The sequence below is a fragment of the Rissa tridactyla genome, assembly GCF_028500815.1.
Source record: "Rissa tridactyla isolate bRisTri1 chromosome 24 unlocalized genomic scaffold, bRisTri1.patW.cur.20221130 SUPER_24_unloc_1, whole genome shotgun sequence".
Taxonomy (NCBI): Eukaryota; Metazoa; Chordata; class Aves; order Charadriiformes; family Laridae; genus Rissa; species Rissa tridactyla.
In genome coordinates, this window is record NW_026529338.1 from 141,166 (window position 1) to 164,843 (window position 23,678).

General features: G+C 61.0%; 2 protein-coding genes across 19 annotated transcripts; one reads left to right on the forward strand and one right to left on the reverse strand.

Moving 5' to 3' along the window:
- Positions 1-960: 960 nt before the first annotated feature.
- NABP2 (nucleic acid binding protein 2) lies at positions 961-3,549 on the reverse strand. Of its 5 annotated transcripts, none has more exons than XM_054187160.1 (7): positions 3,407-3,549; positions 2,695-2,789; positions 2,441-2,579; positions 1,917-1,988; positions 1,730-1,826; positions 1,525-1,591; positions 961-1,399 (listed from the first exon to the last, which is right to left on the reverse strand). In XM_054187160.1, the coding sequence occupies exons 2-7, from the start codon at positions 2,771-2,773 to the stop codon at positions 1,227-1,229; spliced, it is 627 nt and encodes a 208-aa protein (XP_054043135.1). In that variant the 5' UTR covers positions 2,774-2,789; positions 3,407-3,549; the 3' UTR covers positions 961-1,226. The 5 variants fall into 5 exon arrangements, with proteins under 5 accessions (XP_054043135.1, XP_054043138.1, XP_054043134.1 ...); XM_054187163.1 differs by lacking the exon at positions 3,407-3,549 and adding an exon at positions 3,186-3,347 and having other exon boundaries at positions 1,730-1,775; XM_054187159.1 differs by lacking the exon at positions 3,407-3,549 and adding an exon at positions 3,186-3,346.
- A 123-nt stretch (positions 3,550-3,672) lies between these two features.
- Positions 3,673-23,482, forward strand: RNF41 (ring finger protein 41). Of its 14 annotated transcripts, none has more exons than XM_054187146.1 (9): positions 3,673-3,795; positions 6,025-6,205; positions 6,758-6,934; positions 7,085-7,166; positions 16,349-16,461; positions 20,232-20,503; positions 21,351-21,486; positions 22,325-22,428; positions 22,949-23,482. In XM_054187146.1, the coding sequence occupies exons 5-9, from the start codon at positions 16,372-16,374 to the stop codon at positions 23,298-23,300; spliced, it is 954 nt and encodes a 317-aa protein (XP_054043121.1). In that variant the 5' UTR covers positions 3,673-3,795; positions 6,025-6,205; positions 6,758-6,934; positions 7,085-7,166; positions 16,349-16,371; the 3' UTR covers positions 23,301-23,482. The 14 variants fall into 14 exon arrangements, with proteins under 14 accessions (XP_054043121.1, XP_054043113.1, XP_054043126.1 ...); XM_054187141.1 differs by lacking the exons at positions 3,673-3,795; positions 6,025-6,205; positions 6,758-6,934; positions 7,085-7,166 and adding exons at positions 11,545-11,775; positions 12,063-12,879; positions 13,374-13,821; positions 14,284-15,288; XM_054187140.1 differs by lacking the exons at positions 3,673-3,795; positions 6,025-6,205; positions 6,758-6,934; positions 7,085-7,166 and adding exons at positions 11,545-11,775; positions 12,063-12,879; positions 13,664-13,821; positions 14,284-15,288.
- The last annotated feature ends 196 nt before the right edge of the window (positions 23,483-23,678 follow it).

Genomic DNA, 23,678 nt, shown 5'->3' on the forward strand with positions numbered 1-23,678 from the left:
GCATCAGGGTCACGGCACGGGGACACGTGTCCCTACACCGGGGCTCAGGGACACCCACCTGGGGATGGGGGGGGGGGGGGCGCCGAGCAGGGCCCGATGCTGTCCCCTGTGCTCCCCCCCCAGGGCCAGGCTGCCCAGGGTGGATGATGGGGGGGGAGGACACACGACAACACACGGGGTGACACTTGTCCTTGAGGGGAGGTTTTGCAACGGGGGCAGCTTTTGTGTCGCAGTTAATGTTTCACCACGTGGGACGATAGCGCCAGTGTCCCCCCCACCCCGTCTGGGTGCTCGCACCCCCACCCCACCCGTGTTTCCCCCCCCCCCCCGCCCAGCCCCAGCTCCCGCCCCACCGCCGGGGACACGGGGGCACAGCCCCGCGCGGCCATGGGGGACCCCCCCCAAACCACAGGCGGGACGTCCGTGGGGCCCGTCCCCCCCCCCACCTCCAGCTCCACGTAGGACTGGGAAAAATCCCGTGACTCCGGGAGCCGGTGCTCCGTTGTCCCTCCCCAGCACACGGTCCCACGGGGGCCCCCCTCCTCTTCAGCAGAGCCGACCCCCCCCCCCCCCCCCATCCCACCGGGGTGGGTCTCGTGGTCCCCGCCATCACCCGGTTGTGGGCTGCATCCCACCGGGGGCCGTGTGGCACCTCCCACACCCCACCCCCCCCCGCCAAACCCCGACCCCCCCCCGTGACCCCCCCCCCCCACCCACCAGGGGCTCACCGGGGGCTGCGCGGTGCCGGTGGCGGGGGCCGGGGCGCTGACCGACCCCCCTCCCCGTCCCGCGGCCGCGCCGTCTGCTGCGCCCGAACCGGGGGGGGCCAAGGGTCACCCAGGCGCTGCTCCCAGCCAGCCCCGGTGCCGGGAGGGGCCGTGGGGAGGGCCCTATGGGGCACGGGGGGTCCGGACACCCCCCCACCGCGGGGCTGGGGCGCAGGCAGGGCGCAGGCAGGGCACAGGCAGGAGGATCAACCTTTATTAACACCCCCCCGACAGCTCCGGCCTCGGCGCGGGCGAGGGCAGGCGGGGGCTGGATGTGGGGGGCACAGAGGTGGGGGGGCTGTGGCCCCCCAGCCCCGTCCTGACCGGGACCCCCGAGCCCGGCTGGCCCAGAGGCACGTGAGGGGGGGGCAGCGGGGCCCGGGCGGCCCCCTCCTCGCCCCGAGGGGCTGCTCGGGGCCGGGGACCCCCCCCAGACCGCAGCGGGGGGGTCCCGGGCCGTTATCTCTTGCTGCTCCTCCGCGTCTCCTTGCCGTTGCTGACGGGGCCGGCGGGGGGGCCGGGGTGGCCGGGCTGGCTGCGGGTGATGCGGCCGCTGGGGGGGTGCTGGGGGGCGGCGGGGGGGTGCGCGGGACCCCCCGGGCTCAGCCCGTTCCCGTTGGGGCTGTCGGGGGCTGGGGGCAGAGCAGCGGGAGGGAGGGTGAGGTTGGAGACAACCCCAAACCGGGGGGTGGGGGGGGGGGGGGTCACCGGGGGAAGTCCAGCGTCCCCAAGGTGGGGAGGGGGCTGCGTCACCTACCAGGGGACGCCGCGGGGGGGCCCTGGCTGGGCTGCGAAGTGGCCGGACTCGCGCTCTCGTTCTGGGCCTGCGGAGGAGATGGAGACACCCCGTGTGCCGGGGGGGGGTTGTGGGGGTGTCCCGGAGTTGGGTGTGTGTGTGTGTGGTGTCCCGGCGGTGCCAGCCTGACCCACCCCCACCCCCCCCCCCAAAAAAAAAAACTCACCCCTTTGCTCTGCGCCTGCTGCGCCGCGTACTCGGGGTTGGGCTCGCTGAAGTTGGGCACGCTGAAGTTGGGCACCTCGGAGTAGACCATGCAGAACCTGGCGGCAGAGGGGGGGGGCGGTGGGCCCTCCCCCCCCCCCCATAACCCCCCAACAACCCCCCCGACGCTCCCCCGGCCCCCTCCTTACTCGCCGATCTTCTGCAGGTCGCCCCCGCGCCCCGTGTAGAGGGTCAGGCAGCCCTTGAAGACGGAGGCGTATCTGGGGGGGGGGGACACACACGACAGAGAGGGGGATGTCAGCCCGGGGAGGGGGGGGGTCCCGGGGGGTGCTGGGGGTCCTGGGGAGCCCCCCCGCCCCGTGTAGAGGGTCAGGCAGCCCTTGAAGATGGAAGTGTATGCGGCGGGGGGGCAGAAACGACAGAGGGGGGGATGTCAGCCTTGGGGGGGGGGGGGGGGGGTCCCGGGAGGCGTGTCTCGGGGAGGGGGGACACAGAAGGGGGGATGTCAGCCCAGGGGGGTCACGGGGGGGCGCTGGGGGTCCTGGGGAGCCCCCCCGCCCCGTGTAGAGGGTCAGGCAGCCCTTGAAGTCGGAGACGTATCGGGGTGGGGGGGGGACGGGGATGACGACAGAGGGGGGGATGTCAGCCCGGGGGGGGGGGGGTGTCCCGGGGGGTGCTGGGGAGCCCCGCCGCCCCCCCCCTCCCCACCCACCCCTTGGTGAGGCGGATGATGTCCCCGGGCTGGATGAGGTTCCCCACGTCGTCCCACACGGAGATGTTGATGCTGCCCGTCTTGTCGGCCACTTTGCAGGTCCGCACCTCGTGCCCGTCCTTCGTCTTCGTCACCCGGCCTGGGGGGGACACACACACACACACACGACACAGGAGGGGGTCAGGGGGGCGCGGGGACCCCAAGGAGGGGGAGGGGGTGGCGCTGGGACCCCCCCCCACCCCCAAAGCACCCACCCGTCTCCAGCACGATGAAGATGAGGTTGAGGTTCTTCAGCCCCGGTTTCACGTCCTTCACCAGCGTCTCGGTGCTCATGGTGCCGGCGGGGGCCCTGCGGACGCGGCGTCACCCCCGGCCCCCACCGGGACAGCGGGGAGGGGGTGGGGGTGGTGACACACACACCGGGGGACACGCACACACCAGGGTGGGGGATGACACCGGGAGGGGGACAGGACACCGGGAGGGCGGGCACACCGGGGGATGGAGACACACCGGGGAGGGGGTCACCGAGGGGGACGACACACACCGGAGGGGAACACCGGGGAGGGGGACGGACGACAGGACACCGGGAGGGTGGGCACACTGGGGGGGGGTCAGCGAGGGGGGACAATACACACCGGGGGAAGAGGAACCCGCAGAGGGCCACCGGCGGGGTGGGAGGGGGGCGGGCCCACCGAGGACGGGGGAACACACCGGGGACGGGGACACACCGGGGATGGGGACACACCGGCCACGGCACATCCGGGACGGGCCCACGGGGATGGGGATGCAACCGGCCGCAGGGGCAGCACCGCCGGGGATGGGGACAACGGGGGGCGGGACCGCGGGGACGGGGCTACCGGGGCCACCGGACCGGCACGGGGCCTGATCGGTGCCCTGCCCTCCCGCCCCGCCACCAGGGGGCGCTCGCACCCCCCCTCCCCCCCGCCTCCGCGCGCGCCGCCCTACCGGAGCGCCGCCGCCGCCGCCGCCGCCGGCACTCCCGGAAGTCGCCGGTCGCCCCCCACCCTGCAGCCAATCAGCGCGCGGGGGGTGGAAGACGTCCCTCGCCGCCGGCTAATGGCAGCGCAGAGGGGGAGGGTCTAAGGGGCGTGACAGGTCCTAAGCCCCGCCCCTCGGCCCCGCCCCGCGCGGGTCCTAGAGGCCGCCCGCCGGCCACCAGCGAGTTCCGCCTCCCCGCCGCCTCTCGCTGGCCAGAGCGTCGCTTCCGGCGGGGCGGGAGCTTCCGGCGGGGCGGGGGTTGCGTAGCAGCGCGGCGGGGCCGGGTGGGGGGAGGCGGTGGAGGCCGCGGCCGCCTCTCAGCGTCCCGGAGCCGGCCCGGTCCCGGGCGGCGGGCGGTACGTGGGGCCGGGGTGGTTCGGGGGCGGGTGGGGGCGAAGGAGCGCCGGGGCTCGACGGGTGGAGGGCAGGATGGTGCCCGGGGTCGGGGGAGGCCCCGGGGCGGCCTTAGGGGGTCCCGAGGTGGGTGATGCGGCCCCGTGAGGGGCTTGCTGGGGGGGCGCGCTCCGTGGTTCCCCCCCTCAGGCTCTCGGGAAGGGCCTTGAGGGCCGCTGCGGGCCGGGGCTCGGGGAGCCGGGGCCGGACTGGTCGGAGCCCGGTGCTCCGGGGGTGCGGGGGTGGAGGCCGGGCCCGGCCGGGGTAGGGCCGCGGAGGTGGGGAGGGAGCTGCCGGGGGAGCACGGCTTTGGGGGCCGGCGTGAAACCCCCCCACCCCGAGGCCGTGGGGGAAGCGATGGGGAGGAACAGGCTCGGGCGGGGGGGACACGGCCGGGTACGGCCCCGGCGCTGCGGGGTCTTTGTGCCGGCGGAGCCTGGCTGAGCGGCGGCCTAGGGGAGAATCGCTTGGTTTCGGCCTCCGGTAAGGTGTCCGGTGTGTCCCTCCCACCCGCGTGTTGTGTCCCCCCCCGCCGTGTCCCGAGTGGGCTCCGAGGCGCTGGCAGCGCTCGCCCTGCCTGCTGCTAAACTGTGGCCAAAAAGGTGGAGTGAAAAGCCACCCCGCCGCGGCCTGCGAAGGGGCTGGTTCCACCTGATGATGCAGCGCGGTGAATCCGCCTGGGCTTCACCCGCCACTCTTCTTCTGGCAGCTTTTAAAGCAAAGGCTTTAACTGGGCTGAAAGTTGCTCCGACGACAGGTTATTCGCCGCCTCTGGGCGCTGCCGGGGTGCGGTGAGGAGTCGGGGTGCGGGGAAACCCCCCCCACCCTGCACCGCCGCAGCCAGGGAAGGAGAGTGCCCGGCACAAAGGAATGTGGGGAACACGCAACTTCCCCGTTCCTGACCTTCAGAGCGCATCGCCCGGCTGCCGGGGAGGGGAGGAAGCAGAGGGAAGTCGGTAATTAAATGGGATAAGGCTTTATTTACGGCGAGGTTTCACAAAGACGCCGTGTGCTGCTGCGCGTCTGGCTGCGAGCACCGGAGCTCGGCGGCAGCTCGCTTTCAGGAAGGGCCTTAGTCTTTATTAATACAGTTTTAAGTGATAAATGTAGAAAGTCTCCAAAAACGCAGCAGCGTCAGATAAACTTTTTTTGGTTATAATAACAAAGCTGCTTGTGGCGGCTTCGGGGGCCGGGGTGTCATCGCGCCCAGTTCAGGGTGGCGGTGACATCCAGGGTGTTTGTGAGCTGGTTTTATCCTTGTTGCCGAGACCAGCAGATAAAACCAAAGCGTTTTTTTTTTTTTTTTTTTTTTGCGATTCAGGCTTCCCTGCTGTCAATTTTTGCAACGCTAGAGCGAGCAGAGGAGTTGCGAGAAAAACTTGGATTTGTGTCAGAAGATCTTAAGGTGGCATTTGGGGAAACTATTTTTAGCAGGATTGCGTAACTTTAAAAGCTGAGACTTTACCTACTGGGCAAATGTTTCTTTCCTTGCGATCCTGCTGGGAACACCTCTCATCCTGGGGGGGGGGGGGGCGGGTTTGAGGCAAGCGGAGTTCTGGGTGAGGGCCGGAATTTCCGAAGCAAAGTGCCGCGGGGAGGCAACCGATGTCTCGATGAGGGGCTCGGTCGTGTTCAGCCTGTCGGGGGAGGCTGGGACACGTAAGGGCTCTCCCAGACTGGCTGGGGGCTCCAGAGAGACCCTTATTCTTCCCATTTAAATTAAAAAAAAAAAAACAACAAAAAAAAAACAAAACAAAAACCCCACCAAAATCCAAAAGGCAAGGCAGAGTAACTTTTTATGCGGTTGGAAAGCAACATAAGGAGCGGTCTGAGGTGCGGTGGTGGTTCTCTGTTATTGGGACCGGTTTGGGACCCTTGTCCCCAGGGGAGTGTGTATCGGCATCGGAGGCGCACAGGGCCCGCGTTGCAGCCACTCGGTGGTTTCTGCACAGTTCATTTGGCTTTTTAGGAGCGTTGCAAAGGCTCTTTGGGAAATGTAGAATTCTCTTGAGTGGGGCTGAAGGCCTGGGTTTGTGTGTGGAGGCCGAGAGGCGTCTTCATCTGGGCCCTGAGAGGGGGTGAAGGGCTGGGCACAACCTTCCACCTCGGTTTTTACCATGCTCATCTTTCCTTCCTGTTTTGTTTTTTTTTATTTATTTTTTTATTTTTTTTTTTTTCTCCCCTGTGACTAGATCTGTCCTGTCTGACCTTATGACTCCTGCGTGGCAGCGGCCCCTGGCCCTCGAAGAACGACATTTTAAACTGTAGAAGAGGAAGGGGAAAAGATGGGCCATTGGGAGCGTCTCCCTGAAAAGAGTAAACCCAGCCCAGCCCTGCCTCTTTGCTACTTAGGGAGGAATTCTGCCGCGGAAGGTAAATCAAATACCTCTCAGAACTTTCTCCGTCTGTGCACGGGGGATGAGTTTTAAGTCCTTCCTCCACACACGTGGAGCCTCCGACACGTGAGCGGTTAGCGTTACGTTAGCAGTTTTATGGGGTGTTGCTTTATATGCGCTCTCAGCGCTTTCAGTTGGCTCCTGCCGCTAACTTTGAAGTCGTATTTATCTGAAAACTTTGGTTTTGCTCTGCTAACAAGAAAGATCTCCGTATGTCTTGACAGTCCCCGCCGTCGCAGCTGACAGTGCTGTTTTCCCAGCTCCTAGCTGCCTGATCTCTCCCCCGGCAGATTTTCCTAGATCACGGTTTAGAGATCGCAGCCTGCTGTTCACGGGTCTGTGCAGGTTCACAGCGAAGGATGCCACTCTTGTTCTAAAGCCGTTAGAGAACCTTCATTGTAAATTAATGTCTACAGGGAAATAGCAAGATCTTCCTTAAATTTCAGAGGTTTAAAATAAGTCCTGCCAAACTGGCTTAAAAACTGCCCCTGCCTGATTTCTGTATCTCTTCTTTCACTTGGTGCTCTAGAAGGGCAGACACTGGAATTCCCAGAGCGCTCTTGAAAGAGCGAGGTTCCCTGTGACTTGCAGGGAAAGCGCTTTGTTAACAAAACCCTCTGAGGAATCCGGAGTTCTGGAAAGGCATCCTAAAAGGCTGTGGAGACAGCTGGAGGCGATGCAGAGCGAACTTCAAACGGAGCTAAAGGTAAAAGCGAGCTGTGGGTTGCGCTGCTCAGCGCTCTCTGCCCGCGTCTTCTCGCTGCTCCGGCAGCTTGGGGACCGGCCAACTGCCGGGGCTGCGCAGCTTGTGTGGGCTCCTCGCGGCAGAAAACAGGAAACGCTTCTTATTGAATAGGATCCGTGCCGCTCTGCTGCGAGGATGGGATTATTCACCCGGTCTAAAGAGATCCCTCGCATCCAAGTGCCCTAGGCTGAAGGTAAAAAAGCTCTTTGGTCTTAGAATCATAGAATGGTTTGCGTTAGAAGGGATGTTAAAGATCATCTAGTTCCAGCCCCCCTGCCGTGGGCAGGGACACCTCGCACTAGACCAGGTTGCTCAGAGCCCCGTCCAGCCTAGAATTGGTGCCGAAACCCGGGAACAAACCAGGGACCTTTAGTCTTCTCGTGTTACGATTTCCATGCGGCAGCTGCTCTGGGCTTGGACAACGCTGGTGCCGATAGTCGAAGGTGGGTCTAACCGGGAACGTGGAGATTTGGCCGGGCGGCTGTTCTGCCCCGGGCTCCTGGAATCCTCCCCTCCGCTGGGAGGAGCCGGGACCTGCCCCTGCTCTCGGTGCTGCATCAAGGAACTTCCCAAAGATATTTTTTTTTTTTTTTGCTTTCCTTTCTCGACGTGGCTGATTTTCCCCGGCAGGCTCTTCTGCCTCCAGCCTCTTTCACTTAAATCCTTTCAACTCATTACAAGCACAGAAAACGGGATGAGTTTGTTGGGTCCCAGCTGGCAGAGGCTGCAGGTTGGTTGTGCTTTTTTGGTACCGGTGGCGTTGTTTTGTGTCGTGGGGTTTGGAGGTGCTGCCGGCATTAGGCACGATGCCTGGAGGTGTTCCCGGGACTATCGGCCGGGTTTAGGCATCCCAAAGAGCGTCCCGGAATAAGGGACGGCCCTGCTGGGTGGCAGAGCCCTTGCGCCTGACTCCGCAGGGGTTAAGCAATAGGAGCTCTTCAAGGTGTTTGTCCTTCCACCAGCTCCCGAAACAGGATCTTGAACATGGGTAGGGCCTCGCGATTGATGTGTTTTCCTCCTATTATACAGCCGAGAGCGATTGTTTAACCCCGCTTTCCTTTTGATCTCGTTTGCCTGTGTGTACTCGGGCAAAAACTTCCTTTGACTTGTGAAAGGCTTTTTAGAAAAAGGGATTTTATTTTTTTTTAAATATCTTTTTCCTTTCTGGACGTGGGCTAATGTCAAACAGAAGATCAACACTGGAGGAAAAAAAAATCTTTATGGAAAGAGCTGTTAGATTTGTACTCCCAGTGCTTTTGGCTTTTAATTAGAAAATAACGAGTAATACTTTTATGTGTTTTGCCCGTGGCCTCTTGAATCGAAATCGCGTGTACTAAAACTTCGTGGATTACAGTCAGTCGGTCCTGAAGTCTCTGCTAACTGGTTAAAACACTTGGAAGAAACTTCTCCACCCAAGAAAAGTTTTAGGCCTGGGGGATATCAATTATTTCAGGTACGGGAGGGACGGCAGTGAGCAGGCGGAGTCCAGCAGGGTTTGCTCCTGCTGGAAAAAAACCCCAGTTCGGAGAAGGAATGAACGAACTCGTGTCACCAAGTTCCAAAACAAGTACATCAGCTCAACGATTATGTCGAGGCGGGTGGTAACCCTTTGAAGGATTAGTAAGCAAGAATCAAGATAGCAGTTAGTGGCGGGTAAATCAGTCCAACCCGGCCCCTTGGTGCAGTTGTCCCCTTTGAGCCTGGAGCGCGGCTCCACTGGGGCACCAGTACAGACTGGGGGACGTGTGGAATTTACCAAGTCGTGGGGCGGAACGGTCTCACGGAGCACGAGGGTTTGCCGGGCTCTTCCTTGAAACTGTTGGGATTGATTTGCTGGCTCTTCCTGCAAGTGGAGCATAAATTGCTTTAAATTACTGTCTGCTTCCTGGGTATGAGCAACAGCAATTAGAGGCCCCGTAGATTCACGCTGGAGAGGAGGGAACGAGTCACGTTTCAGCTGAGGCCGATCAATTTTTTTGGTGGGGAGGGAGCTCTGCTGCTCCTGGTGTCATTAGTGGGATGGTTAATTAGGCACATGCCAAACAGCTGGTGGTGTGCATGCAGGCAGAACTGGTTTGTTGTATCTGCTGCTTTTCACCAGTTATTCTTGACGGAGAAGCCGGAGTCGAGCTGGTGAAGCGACTGTCCTGGCTGCAGACCGGCACCGTCCTCTGCACCAGCGGGTTTTTAAGCTTGTGGCCCGTAAATGTCTCAAATGCGTGCTGAGATTCCTGGGAAAACCACTGAATCATGCAGGCTCATTCCACGCACAAGCCAGATGCCAAGAAAATGGGAAGGAGCAAAGGAAAGGGCAGAGCGATGCTGCAGATCTGATCCTGTGGCTGCCGAGGTGCTTCTCCGGAGCTCGCTGGTAGTGCCGAGCCCGGGATCGCCTGTGCCGGGTGGACTCTGGACCCCGCTCCGTTTCGGTGTTGGAAATCAGCCCCGCTCCGTCGAGCAGCGCGTAACACAAGTGGGCGCAGGCTGTAATTTCGTACCAGAAGAGTCAAGGTAATGATCAGAAAGACAGGGAAGGTCTGACACGGGTCAAGGCTATGAATGTGGCTGCTTGGAAGGGTCTGGCCAGCTCTGTGGGGCTCGACGGAGCTGCCAAAGCCAATCTGGAAACTGAGCGTTTGTTCTCCTCGCTGCCTTCACGTTTCCGTAGCGCACGGCCCATCTAACTCCCACCCGCGCGCCTTGCTGGGCCCACAGCCCTGGCCAGAGGAGCCATGGGGGATTCGGCAGCCAGACCTGCGCTGCTGGCGTTTCCCTTCCAAAGGGGCTACGGGATGTACGTTGTGCCGCCTCTTCCTTGCCGTTAGATCCCGTTGGGGGGGCCTGTGTCCGAGCAGAGAGCTGGGAGTTCCAGATTAGGGCAAAGTTTGGATTTGTGCTCAGCCTGGGTGCCAGCCATTCCCCGCTTCGGTTCCCTGCCAGCCCGAGCGGCGCAGGGAGGTGGCTCCGGCCAGGAATGCCCAGCGCACCCTGGGCTTCTTTCTGTCCCCCTGTACCGCCTGGCTTAGAAACTGGGTCGCTGGACAACTAGGTCAGGCAGAGGGACTCTTAGCCAGCTTTAGATTATGCTGCGTGTTTGGATTCCATATTGTTCTTGTTAATCTTCAGTTTCAGACCGCTTTTCCTGTCTTGTGTGACGCTGGGGGCTGTTGTGGTGGCCAAGGGGTCCCTGATGCCCTGCGGCTGCCGGGTGGCTTTAACCTGGAGCCGGGTGGCCGTGTGCTGGGCACTCATCTCAAGTATGTGGCTTGCGGGGGCCCAGCGGGTTCGTCGCAGCTGCTGACCGCGCCGTGCTCTAAAACACACAGCCTGCAGCTGCCGGGGGTGTCGTGAGCCGCGGTGAGGGCAGGCCAGTAGTCACCCGGGCTTGGCAACCTGCCCCCGGCCAGCTGGGCTGCGCTGGCTGGGTCGCTCGCAGGAGAGGGACGGACCGTCGCGGCTCCGCACGCTGTCGCTGGGCTGGTGAAACCTCTCCCGCCGCACGGGAACAGGCTGTTGTCACCGGAGCCGGCCCTGGCTGCTGACGTGAGGGTTTCCTGTGAAACCTCCATTGTGTCGGGTCAGGAGCTGCTTTAAAGCTGCAATGCACAGGCACAGCTTCAACACCGATGACTCCTCCGTCTTCAATCTGCTTGTCAGGCCAGGGATCCGGCTGAGCCAGAGCCCTTTTGCCTGCGTCCCGGCGCCAGCCATGATCCTGCCGAGCAGCCTCCTCGCCCGGGCTGGGGATGGAACCCAGCAGATGCCTTCAGCTGAGCGTCAGCCCCTGCGCTCCCTCCGGACAGCCACGGGGCCGCTCCTGCCGTGCGACCCTGTCCCGGTGACTGGCTGTCCCCAGCCTTCCGCTGGCAGCGGCTCTCCTTGGTGTCACCTGGGCTCCGAGACCATCTGAAATGGATGCAGATCTTGGGCGCTGGGAGCCAGTTGCTGCAAAATTTTGACTTCTTTAAGCCTCTGGGTCACTTCTTCCCCCCCCCCCCGCCCCGCTACCTGGAAACTTTCCAGCGGCAGCGAGACTGCTTCAGAAACCGTGCGGGCCCCCCCACCCCGCGATGGTCTGTATTTACTCACAGCGGGGAAACCGAGACAAAAAAGCCGGGTGCCCCAGAACACACACAGTGCAAACCAGTGAGAAGATCGCTGGTGTCCTGGCTCCCATGCTGGGCTTTAACTGCTGCAGAACAGCCCCTCTTGCATCCATATGTTGTTTTCTCTCCTTTTCCTCCCTTCCCCCCTGCTTTCTGGTTTTAATTCTATTTCTTTTGGCTCACAAAGATGATGAAATTAGGAAAGATTATTAAAAACACCATTGCTCGCAGAACAGGTTTCTTCCGAGCGATCCCAGCTGCAAAGCGGCTCTGGTATCTGTTGGCAACACTTACGTTGGAAATAATGAGAAAATGGTGTCTTTTTTTTTTTTTTTTCCCTGAGAACCAGGGAAGGCCTGACGCTGGAGACTTCCAGCGCAGGCTAATTAAGTTTGATTAGTTTTGTTTGTTTGTTTTTAATTTTTTTTTTTAAGGGATTCTGTCTGGTCTGCTGTGTTTCCACAGAAGGGATGGGTTTCCCTAGTGAACTGGCACCAGATGCTGGCTCAGAAGAGGGGCTGGCTGCGTGAGCCGCCCTGAGAGGGGGGCAGGCAGCGGAGCGGGCAGATGCTGCCGGTGGCTGGCGGCCCCGAGGAGGAGCTGGACACCTCTGCGTCTGAACGCAGTGCCCTGGAGTGGTCGCTACTCGTCGTCTGGCCCTTGGCTTTACTGACCGTCGTGCTCTGATTTTTCCAGGTGTGTTTTTTTTTTTTTTGCCGTGCGTTTAGTGGGTAGGTGCTGGCTCCGCTCCCGCCATCGCCTTGTTCTTGCTTTTGTCACTCATTGCTTGCCTTGGACCAGGGTGGTTTATCTCCTGAGCTCTTAGTGTGAGGGCAGAGTCGTCCCTGGCCCGCTTGGCACCGCCGTGCGGGTCCAGGGAAGGTCGGGGCCTCTCCAGCCTTCTCAGGCTCTGCCTGGCCGGGGGCCCAGGGGGTTTTGTAGCCAGCACATGGTTTACCTGGGTGAAACTCCTTCCCTTCCAGTGCTGTTGTCTGTCTCCGCTGGTCCTTGCTCGCGTTGCTCATACTCGTACTCGTCAGCTCCTGGGGGTGAGTCAGTGTCTCCCGACAGCCCGGCACGCTGTTCGCGTGGTGCAGGTGGAGGTGTCTGCTCCTGCCCTGCGTCCTGCGGCCACCAGCGCTGGTAAGATCTCGGGGAAGATGCCGCTTTCCCAGCAGAGCTGTCTGTGGCCAGGCCCTCGCCAGGGAGCCTTGCCCAGGTGTGCTGGCAGCCTTGGAAGAGCTGTTGAGGGAGGAGAGCGGGCTGTGGGGGTGGAAGTACAACCCTGCGAGCTCCAGATGAGTCAGCCCCCTGTGCCGGCGGAGCGGAGAGTTTCTCTGGAGCCTGGTAGATGCTGGCTTGTTCCACAGACTGCGCCTGGAGCGGTCGACCAGGCAGAAAGCTTGGCTCAGCCGGAGCGTCTGGGATCCAGCGGCTCGAACATATTGTGGCAAAAAGGAGGGAACATGTGAACATGTGCTTTGGGGGCTGTGGAACAAATCCAGGGGCTCCCATCCATGCAGACTTTTTTTTTTTTTTTTATCAAGGAGGAGGGGGAGCTTTTTTTTTTTTTTTAAGCCTTTAATTTTCCTTTTGTCAACAGAAGAAATTTTCTCAGCAATTGAATTTTCCTCTGTGGGCAGGAAGAGTTAGTTATGGTGCTGCAAGACAGCACAGTATCACCACGGAAAACTTATCCGTGTGGTTGCTGCTGACGCGAAGGACAGGCAGATACGCTTCGGGTCAGAGGAGCCCCAGCCCTGCACGCTGTGATCCGGGGCTGCCGTTTGAAGGGTGGAGGTAAGCTCATGCCAGACAACCAAACGAAGCCCCTTTTTGCCCAAGATTTGGAGCAAAACCGCAACGCTTTGCCTATGTAGGAATGAATGTCCTCTTGCCAGAGCAGGAGCTGATGGTGACGATCTGCCTCAGCTTCTAGATGTCGTATTTGCCTCTTTTGGGGTTTTTTGGGGAGGAGGGAAGAGCGGCACGAGTTGGGGCTCAAGACGAGATGCTGCCCCTCGGTAGCAATGGGGAGCTGGGGGATGCGCCAGGCTCGGGGCTGTGCTGGCCGCGGGGCTGCTCTAACCAGCGGGGGAGCGAGACACCTCCTTCCTCTTTCCTCTCCTCTACTTCCCCAAGGGCTTGTTAGGAACCTTTGTCTGGGCTGGTGGATGCTGAGGAGGCTTTGGGTAAGTGTAGGAATGTCAAAGTGCTTTTGACTTGTTAATTACTGATCCTCTCTGATACCATCAAGCCCTTGTTGCTATGTAGATCTCTTCTGTGTTGAGCAGCGTGCAGGCACCCGAAGTCCCCAGGCCAAGAAGATGACAATCTACAAAGACAAGGCAGGAGCTTGATGAGGAGGGAAGCGGAGGGAAGGAGGGGGAAAAGTGACTTATCCCAGCTTTTCTCTGAAATTTGGGCCAAAGCCCAGTTCTGTGACTGGCCTCTGATCTGTGCCAGCTGCCCCCTCTCCCTGCCCAGCCTTGGGGAGGCTGATGGTCCTGGGGTCGAGAAGCCGTGCGTATTTGGAGAGGACAGGATTGGGAAGTTCGTTCGCTTAAATCAAGTATAATCACAGGTGGCAGTTGCTGTTTACTGCGGAAGCAATTTCCCGTTGGTTCGTCTGGGTTCCTGCTCAGCCTTCGCTCCCCTGTGTCGTGTCCTGCCCGTGTTGCAGATGGTTTGGCTCGACATCACCCTGGTACCCGGGTGCCTCTGCGAGCCCTTCCAGGAAAGGTATTTTTCTAAGCTCTTTGTGCTCTGGTTCAGCACACGATGGATCCCCCGCAGCCCGCGAATCATCGCTCTTGCTGAGTAGCACTGCGCAAGTAGGGCTTGGCTCGTATGAGCTACGCGATACCTCCTTTGGGGCAATCCTGCAGGTTGCTGAGCCCAGGGAGGAATGAGCGTGTCCAGTATCCCGCGGGGCCAGGTCGGTAATTCACCCCCGGACCTCGCAGGAGGCAGGTGGGGTTGCCAGGCCCGTCTTGAGCATTCGCAGATGCTGTCAGCTCCCCTGTTTTCACGCTAGCAGCAGGGCGCTCCTCACTTCAGCGTGCTGGCAGAGCCCCGCGGCCCATCTCTGGCAGAAGCGGGGAACAGCTGGGTTGAGGAATGAGAAGAATTCGGAGACGCTCAAACTCGTGCAGGTGCTAAAATCTTTCTGGAGGAAGTTTTGATGTGGCTTCTGTTTGGCAGATGGCAAGGCTGGCTCTCCGCGCTCGTGTTTTGCCCTCTGCTCAGCTCTTTCCTGAGGGAATGTGAAGACGTTTAGGGTCTTGCCCAGGATTATGTTGGAATTTGGAAGCTTGGAAGCAAAAGACAAAGCCGAGTTGCTGGGGGATGTGATTCTGGAGGTGCCCAGCGCGGTCCCACTTCGATCCCCGAGTGCCTGCGCAGGAGCGGGTGCTGCGTCTCCCAGCAGAAGGGGTGGGCAGGCTCTTCACGGAGCTGCTTTGCGCATCCAGAGACAACGTTGGGACGCTGGGGCAGGAGCTGGTGCCCAAGCACTGACCGAGGGAGAAAGTCGGAGCGCTCCCGGCTGCGAAGTGAAGCGTTTCGGGATGGCGGGCAGCCGCATGGGTGCTGGCAGCCAGCAGCTGTTGGTGCTGCGTCCTCCACATCCGCGTCTGCCCTTCCGGGTGGTTTGAACCCAATGTAAATGTGTCGGAGGTGCTGAGACTTGCAGCGTGAGCGGCTCACAGAGGGATGGGAAGGAATTTGGGTCCCTTCCCAGTGGAGGAGAGCAGCATCTGTCTAAAGGCGTGGGAAGGTTTAAGAGCAGCCGATGCTGGTTGCTCTGAGATCCGTTCTCCCTCCCGCCTGCAGCCGTTAATCTTGTTATCTGAATTGCAAACTCTGACACAGGGACTTTCCCCACCCTGCTCCGTCAGAGGAGTCTGTTGTCTGTGCCTGCTCTGTGGAAGCAAAGAACCCATCCACACGTGGAGCTAATTTATCGGCTGATTTTCCCGGTGTCCAGCGAGTTGATTAAAGTCCCTCCTTGCTGCCCTTTGCCTTGGGGAGGGTCCCGAGGGCCAACCCTGAAGCGGTGGCGTTACCTACAGCTTCCCTTTCTGCCCATCCGGCACCTTCTCTCCTCCCTTGCTGCTCTGGCTGAGCAGCCGCGGTGGTTTCCACGACCAGCTCTGCTGGGTCTGTCTGGAACCGGAGCCCTTCCAGCTGCGAAGGGCTGGCCGGGAGGTTCGTGGCATTGTGCGGGAGCTCGTTGCCGCTGGCCGGGGCTTGGTGGCCACATCTGGTTGTGAAGCAGCAGGAGGGCAAGTTCCTACCTGCCCTCCAGAGCAGGTGGATGCTGCTGGGGTTTGCACAGCTGGAAGCGCTGCCACGCTGCAGTCTCCTCGCCATGCCGATGGTGGGTTCAGAGCCTCAGGTGGCGTCCACGTGCCCTCAGGCACCTCCCGGCTCCTGTTTGCCTTTGGGGTTGGGGACTCCTTTATCTGGAGTCAACGTGCAGTGTGAACCCGTACGGCCGTGGCGGTTTGTCGCCGGCTTTGATGTTGGTGAGAATGGGAGAGGAGGAACTGGCTCTTGAGGGACAAACCGCAGAGGAACCGGTAACTGCCGGGGTGTCGGGGCAGAGCTCGAGGTCGGCCTCTGGCAGAGAGCGTAAGAAATTGGTGAACGGCGTTACCCGCAAATAAGCGTCTCTGTTTTGCATCTGCTTGGCCGAGTGGGAAAGCTGCTGGAGATGGCAGCAGGGGACAATACGGGCAGCAGGCAGGTGGGGTGCCAGGAGCCAGCGGGGCCAATGTCCCCGGGGAAGGAGCCGGTTCCTCCGCAGCCGGTCTGGTGGGGCTGGGGGGTGTCTGGCCGCACCCAGGAGGGGTCCCTGGCGCCCATCCCGTTGCTCAGCCCACAGGACTGGGCTCAGGCGTTAGAGGTGCCCCTGTGCCGTCCTCTCCTCTACAAACCAAACAGGAGGGTGCAAAAACAGCTCCGGCAACCAGCAAGTAGAACAATTGCAGCGGGATTAGTAGTAACATGTGTGGGAGAGAAGCGATGCCAGCAGCGTGGCAAAACGGAGGAGCAGTTCAGGGCTGGCAACGCTTCCCCCTGCCCCTTCCTCCGTACGGCGCCCGGCCGTGAGCTCCAGCCGGGCCCGGGGCCACCGCAGCTGGTCGCACTGGGAGGAGGGAGCAGGGATTTGGGAACGGGGATGCTGTGAGGGTTGGGACCTGCTCTGGCCGGACACCACAGGACGCTCAGCTGCTCCTAACTGCTCCGCTTTTTCCCTCCGCAGGGTTCTGGCATCGGTGATGAGCAATGGGGTATGATGTAGCACGTTTTCAGGGGGATGTTGATGAAGACCTTATATGCCCCATCTGCAGCGGGGTCCTGGAGGAGCCGGTTCAGGTAGGTTTCTGGCTGAGCACTGACTGTGGCTACTGAAAGCCTCCGATCGCAGCTCCAGGCTTCTAGATGTCTCGATCAGATGGTGGGCGCCGCACACAGCGTGTGCGTTAGGTGAGCTCGATGGAGTCTTAACTTTCCTACTAATGGTTTAAGGCAACAGCACGGGTAAGGAGGCAGCACCAGGGATAAAACTCTGCGGTTGTGTGAGTTCTGGGGGAAATGAACTCAAGGGCTGGGTTTGGGTGACGTCCTGGGGTCAGCAAGGAGGTGGGAGGAAGGGATAAGCTTGTGTTGGGACAGGTTTCCCTCGCTTTTTCATTCCTCACTCCCTCCTTAACTCTTTCTCCCAAAACTCAATGCAAAAGCAAAGCTCGAAGTGAAGCCGGTGACCTTGTCCCAAGGCAGAGATGGCAGCAGCTCTGCTAAAGAATGCTAAAATCCGTCCCTTGCTTATGGCTTCATGCTTGGTTGACCCTCTCTGCTTCCCTGCACACATGCCACAGAGCTGATCTGTTCTACTTGCTGCTGGGAGCCTGGCTCGGCTCCTGCTCCTCTCCCGCCACCGGCCATGGCTCGGGGGACGGACGGACACAGCCCTGGCACCAGCGCGCTGCTCTGCCCGGGCCCGGCACAGCGGGTGCTTTGAATCACAGAATGGTAGGGTGGGAAGGGCCGTCTGGAGATCATCTCCTCCGACCCCCGGCCAGAGCAGGGTCACACACAGCAGGTGGCACAGGAACGTGTCCAGGCGGGTTTGGGATGTCTCCAGAGACGGAGACTCCCCCACCTCTCTGGGCAGCCTGTGCCAGGGCTCTGCCACCCTCAGGGTAAAGAAGTTCTTCCTCATGTTGAGGTGGAACTTCCCATGCTCAAGTTTGTGCCCGTTACCTCTTGTCCTGTCGCCGGGCACCACTGAAAAGAGCCTGGCCCCATCCTGCTGCCACCCCCCCTTTCAGTATTTAGAATAATAGAACTGTCAGGCTTGGAAAGGACCTTAAAGATGATCTAGTTCCAACCCCCTTGCCATGGGCAGGGACACGTCCCACTAGATCGGGTTGCTCAGAGCCCCGTCCAGCCTGGCCTTGAACACTTCCAGGGATGGGGCTTCCACCCCCTCTCTGGGCAACCTGGGCCAGGGGCTCACCGCCCTCATGGTGAAGAACTTCTTCCCAACGTCCAGTCTCAATCGACCCATCTCTAGTTTTAATCCATTCCCTCTAGTCCTACCGTTACCCGACATCCTAAAAAGTCCCTCCCCGCCTTTCTTGTGGGCCCCCCTGGGGACTGGTAGGACACTCTAAGGTCTCCTCGGAGCCGCCTTTTCTCCAGACTGAACAACCCCAACTCTCTCAGCCTGTCCCCATAGGAGAGGTGCTCCAGCCCTCTCATCATCCTCGCAGCCCTTCTCTGGACACGCTCCAGCACGTCCATCTCTCTCGTAGTATAAGCGTTGATAAGCTCCCCCCCTCAGTCGTCTTTTTTCCGGACTGAAGAGACGCAAATCCCTCGGCCTTTCTTCATCAGAGAGATGTTCCGTCCCCTCAGCATCTTGGTAGCCCTTGGTGGATCCTCTGCCTCGCTGCGGCTGCTTGGGGAGCAGGGTGTGTGGGGAGCTCCTGCTTCCGCACCTCCTTCCGCTTCCCGCCGCGCCGAAGGGCCGTTGGACGGGGCTTTCCTGTGAGCTCTGGGGTTATCGGCTCTTCCAGCGCAGCCTCCCTTCCCAGCCCTCCTCTGCCTCTCAGCGCTGGGGCTGGGAGGGCTGTGTTTGTCACTGTCCCGCCGAGCCCTGTGACTCCCGGGGAGGGGGGGGCGGGGGAAGTTAGTGGGGGCTTTTACAGCCCTCTCACCGCTGCTGGGCAGCATTGGAGCGGCGCAGGCTGAGCAGCGCTGGCTTCGACGTGAGACTTTGTTCCCCTGGTCCCTGCCCCTTCTCTTCAGGGTCTCTTTGCTGCCGGAGGTCGGTTGTTCCTCCGCTGGCCGAGCTGCGGCCGCGTGCTGGGTAGCTCGGTACCCTCTGCCTAAATCCGCCTTCCTTTGAAATAAACCGGACTTAAAACTAAAAACTGGGCCAAGCGGAAGCGTGCGCGTAATTATTGCGGTTTCATCGCTTGATAACGAACCGCAGCGCAAAAGCCGGTAAGCTGCCGGGCTGGGCATCCCCCAGAGCTGGGGCTCTGTGCCGCAGCCCACCCTGGGCCAGGGGGCTGGGCGGGGGGGTGTGTGTGCGCGCGGAATGGCAAACTGTGGTAGGTAAAATCCTGTGTTGGCACCTTCCAGCTTACACCCATCCGTTAAGTCAAACAAGCTTTGATTTTTCTTTTTTTTTCTTTTTTTTTATTTTTTTTTTTTTTTAAAAAAGTCCATCAGCGCGTGACCGCAGCGGCAGGCCATCACACGAAACCGAGGGAAAGGTGCGGCTTTCTTAAGCAGGTTTATTTTAAATCGCCTTCGGAGGACGCGATACCCCAACCTCCCTTGTCCCCAGGCTTTTGTCAAGGGTCTTTAAAGGATACCAGCTGGATACCAGCCCCCCTGCTGCCGCCGGCCCCCCAGTAGCTGGAGCTGGGCCGAGGCCGTAGCTAGGCACGAGCCCTGCTCTCTGAGGAGCAAATTCCTGAGGGCTTGTCCCTCCTTCCTCCCTTCCCCCAAGGTCCCGGTCGAAGCGGGGCCGCCTCCAGTGGTATCTCGGAGGGCTCAGGGCTGCGTTCAGCCCCAAGATTTCAGGATCTCAGCGGGCGCGGGCTTGCGAGGATGAAGCGCCGCAGGGAGAGCGGAGGGTCAGCTTTGTGGAGAAGAGGGGAAAACCAAAGCCTGGGAGAGCGGGACTTGGGAAAAGGCAAGGAGTGGCTGTCCCTGTGCCGGAGCCCGGCATGTGCTGCCTTGTGGCACTGGCTCGGGGACGCTGGGCTGGTCGGCTCGAGCTGCGATGCCACAGGGGCCGCACCGAAGCTCCCGAGATGGAGCGTGGATGGGTGAGCCCCAATGGCAGCGCGTGTCCTGCGACCCTCGGCGGGTAGGAGGTGGCCTGCAAGGCACCGAGCGCTGGGGGAGCAGCTCGCGGATGAGACTTGGCCCCGAGTACGTCTGACCTTCCCCTAACTCTGCGGTTCTGCTCCGTGGAAGAAAGCTCAGTGTTGGATGGAGACCTGGCGCCCGTCCCGCTCCCCCTCCCCGATCCTAACGCTCTTTCCGCTGCAGCTTGAAGGCGAGAGCGGAGCCCAGCTGTGTAAATACAGTGAAGTAACGTTCTTACCTGCCCTGGAAAAATGTTTAAATTTAGCATCCCGACCCGTCTTGCCCCCTCAGCCCTTTCAGGAGGCAGCATGACCTGGGACGGAGCAGAGCTCTGCCCGCAGGGGTCTGTGCTGTCCCGGGGAGCTGATCCCTTGGCGGGACTCCACGTGTCTGGGGGGGAAGAGAGCACCTTGGTGGGGGTGGGCACCCAAATTACAACCAGAGGGGAATGAAGGTGGGCACCTGCCTTTCCCAGGGAGGGGAGGGTGACTCTGCAGCAGGCTCTGGAAGGTGTCGTGCGTGGCTCTGGTCTTTCCAGGTCTGGCTTTTGGTGTCTCGTTCCCTTCTGTGGGCATCTTGTGGAACGGAGGTGCCTCTTCCCTTCGCCTTCCCTCCCCCGCGGCAGCACGTAGCTGCCCCGCGCCCCTCAAAGACTGAGAGCCTTTCTCTGGTCGAGGTCGTTCGCCACACGCAAGCCGGCCGACACTTCCCTGCCGAGCACGAGTAACGCCTGGCTGTTCTCTGCCCCTCCGCAGGCTCCTCACTGCGAGCACGCCTTCTGCAATGCCTGCATCACCCAGTGGTTCTCCCAGCAGCAGACGTGCCCCGTGGACCGCAGCGTGGTGACCGTTGCCCACCTCCGCCCCGTCCCGCGGATCATGCGTAATATGCTCTCGAAGCTGCAGATCACTTGCGACAACGCTGTTTTCGGCTGTACGGCGGTCGTGCGACTCGACAACCTGATGTCTCACCTCAATGACTGCGAGCACAATCCAAAGCGCCCGGTGACTTGCGAGCAGGGCTGCGGGTGAGGATGGCCTTGGCGGGGCTCTGCCGCAGAGGGTGGGCAGAGCGGGGACCCCGGGCTCGGGGAAGGAAGCCCTGGCAGCCTTTTGCCGCCACGGCGCAGAGCTCTGGGGGTGGCAGGGCTTCGAAGGCCATGGTGCTGCAGAAAGGGCGGGGAAGGATTTTTAGTCCAACCCATTTCTTTTTAAGCTTGGTTCAAAGCCCCTGGCTCTTCGGCTCGTTGCTGGGGCTTGGGTATCAGTTGGCTGCTGGGAACGGGGTACTGAGGCCTTTGCGAATCCGCCCAGAGCCATTCCAGCCCCCTGGGACAAGCTCCAGCATGAGCTCTGCTCCCTCCTATGTGCTGCCGAGAGCCAGGAGCGGTGGGTGGCTGGTCTGGCCTCACTGCTCCCGGTGCCGATGTCCTTCCCACTCACGTGTTGTCAGCATCCAGCCGGGTGGTGACTGACCGGTGGCTTGGAGACTTATCGCATCTCCTGGGTGAAGTCAGAGGCTGGATCCGGCCCGTGGGCTGCCTGGTGCGGGCCCCGGTTCTCAGCCCCGCTCGCTTTGGAGGAGGAAAATCCCCATCGCCGGCTGACCTGGCGGTGGTTTGTCCCCGGAGCTCTCCCCCAGACCGTTTGGCTTGGCCCTGAGACGCGGCAGGGAGCAGCCCTTCCTCCACCTCTGGGAGGTTACGGCGCTGGGCTTCCCGGGCCTCTTGGCAAGTCCCCCGAGGCTGGGTTTGTTCTGCAGACTGTTGGCGCGCCTGTGCCGAGTGCTCTGGTGTGTAACTTTCCCTAATGTGGGGCCTCCACCTTGTTTTTTTTTTTGTTTTGTTTTGTTTTTTTTTTCGTAACGCTCCGCAGCTTGGAAATGCCCAAAGACGAGCTGCCAAACCACAACTGCATCAAGCATTTAAGGTCTGTGGTGCAGCAGCAGCAGACGAGAATCGCTGAGCTGGAGAAGACCTCGGCAGAGCACAAGCACCAGTTGGCCGAGCAGGTGGGTCCCCGGGTGCCAAGGGGCTGGCGGGGGTAACCCCGGCCGGCAGCGAGGAGCGGGCAGCCGTTTGCTCTGCCCACCCCCTGCCCCCAGCCCCAGGCAGGGCAGGGAGAAAAAAGGAGGAAAAAAAAAAAAAAAGAAACAAAAAAACCCAACCTTTATCTCGTGGGTTGAGATAAAGAGGGTTTGATACAACAGTCACAAAGAGAAAAGAATAATAATGGTAAAAGAACATACAAAATTGTCATGCAATACCCGATGACGGGTTCCCCATCCCAAGCAGCAATCACAGATTCCTGCCCCCCAGCCAACCCCCGTTTATATGCTGGGAATGATGTCTGTGGGATTGGGATACGCCTTTGGCTGCTTTGTCCTGCCTGCGCTCCCTCTGAGCTTCTGGGGGCAGCTGAAAAAGTCCTCGACTTACTGTAAACGTCGCTCAGCACCGACTAAACCGCCGCGCGCGTTACCAACGTTATTCTGATACTAAATCCAAAACACAGCGAGGGCCAGGGAAAACTGACAGCGGGACAAGCTGCCTCGCGGCAGGGTCCCTCCTGGGAAGGGTCAGTCCCTCCTGGGAAGGGTCAGTCCCGCCTGCCCGGACACCAAACACCAAAAAAAAAATAGCAGCTTTGTGGCCAAAGAGAGCGGCTGCCGAGCAGCCGGGGCTGCGGCGCCCTTGCGCGGCTCCGCCATGCAGCCGCTGGGATGGTCGCTGAGCGGCTGGCAGGGCCCGTGTGTGTCCCCTGCCGCGGCGCCGGGGTCCGGCCGCGTGACGCACAGCCGCGGTGCCGACTTGCTCTTTGCAAACCCCGGGATGTCCCGGCTCTTGCAGAAACGGGACATTCAGTTGCTGAAGGCCTACATGCGCGCCATCCGCAGCGTCAACCCCAACCTGCAGAACCTGGAGGAGACCATCGAGTACAACGAGATCCTGGAGTAAGTGCCGGGTCTCGTGCCCATCGGGGAGGAGCTGGGCAGCCCCAGGCCGGGTGTCTGACAGCTTCGCCCACGGCTTTGCCAGGGGGTGAAGCGCCTTCCGAGGCGAAGGCACGGTTTGTGGGGAAAAAAAATGCTCCACAAAAGCAAGGAGGCGGTTGCGGGGCGTTCTGTGCTGGGGAGCGGCACGGGAGCCGCTTGCACAATGGGGTGGGAGCGTTTTTATTCTTCCACCTGCATCCTGCTGCCGGATTCCTTCCTCCTCCTGAGAAAGGCCGGAGGAAGCAGCTTCGCGTCTCACTCTTTTTTTTTTTTTCTCTTCCCCCCCCCCCCCCCTTTGCTCTGGGGAGGGAGTCGCAGGGCTGATGCCGCGGCAGGGTGCCGGCTGCGGGGTGGGGGGAACAGGGGAGGGGTCGGTGGGGAAGGGGAGGGTTTCCCTGGGAGCGGTTCGCCAATTTTAGTGGAAGCCACCGAAAAGGGCCAGCGCTGACCCCTTTGTCCCCCGTGTCTTTGTCACCAGGTGGGTGAACTCCCTGCAGCCGGCGCGGGTGACGCGGTGGGGGGGCATGATCTCCACGCCGGACGCGGTGCTGCAGGCCGTCATCAAACGCTCGCTGGTGGAGAGCGGCTGCCCCACGTCCATCATCAACGAGCTGATCGAAAACGCCCACGAGCGCAACTGGCCGCAGGGTCTGGCCACGCTGGAGACGCGGCAGATGAACCGGCGCTACTACGAGAACTATGTGGCCAAACGCATCCCCGGCAAACAGGCCGTGGTGGTGATGGCCTGCGAGAACCAGCACATGGGCGAGGACATGGTGCTAGAGCCGGGACTGGTGATGATATTTGCACACGGAGTGGAGGAAATCTAAGGACTTTTGGAAGAGAAACGCTTCGTGCTGACGAGGAAGAGGAGGGGGAAGGCGGAGACCCAGGGGGGAGCCACTCAAAACTGCTGGCGTTCCCTGGGCGCCGCCACGGTTTTCTTAGGGCACCGTTCCCTCGAACTTCCCTCTTCCCAGCTGAAACGATTAAACGCCTCTGGTAAACACGACCCAAACCCTCGGCCCCGCGGCCGGCACACGCTGCCGCCTCCGCCACGTTCGCCCCTTGCAGATCGGCTTCCCCCTTCCGTGTCTTTCGAGGAGAGAAGGAGCCACCGCTCCACACGTACTGCCAGACCCTCGGCCCCCCTTTCCTGGGAGCCGCTGCCTCTCCCGGCGCCCGTCCCCTGCTCCAGCCCAAGCCCA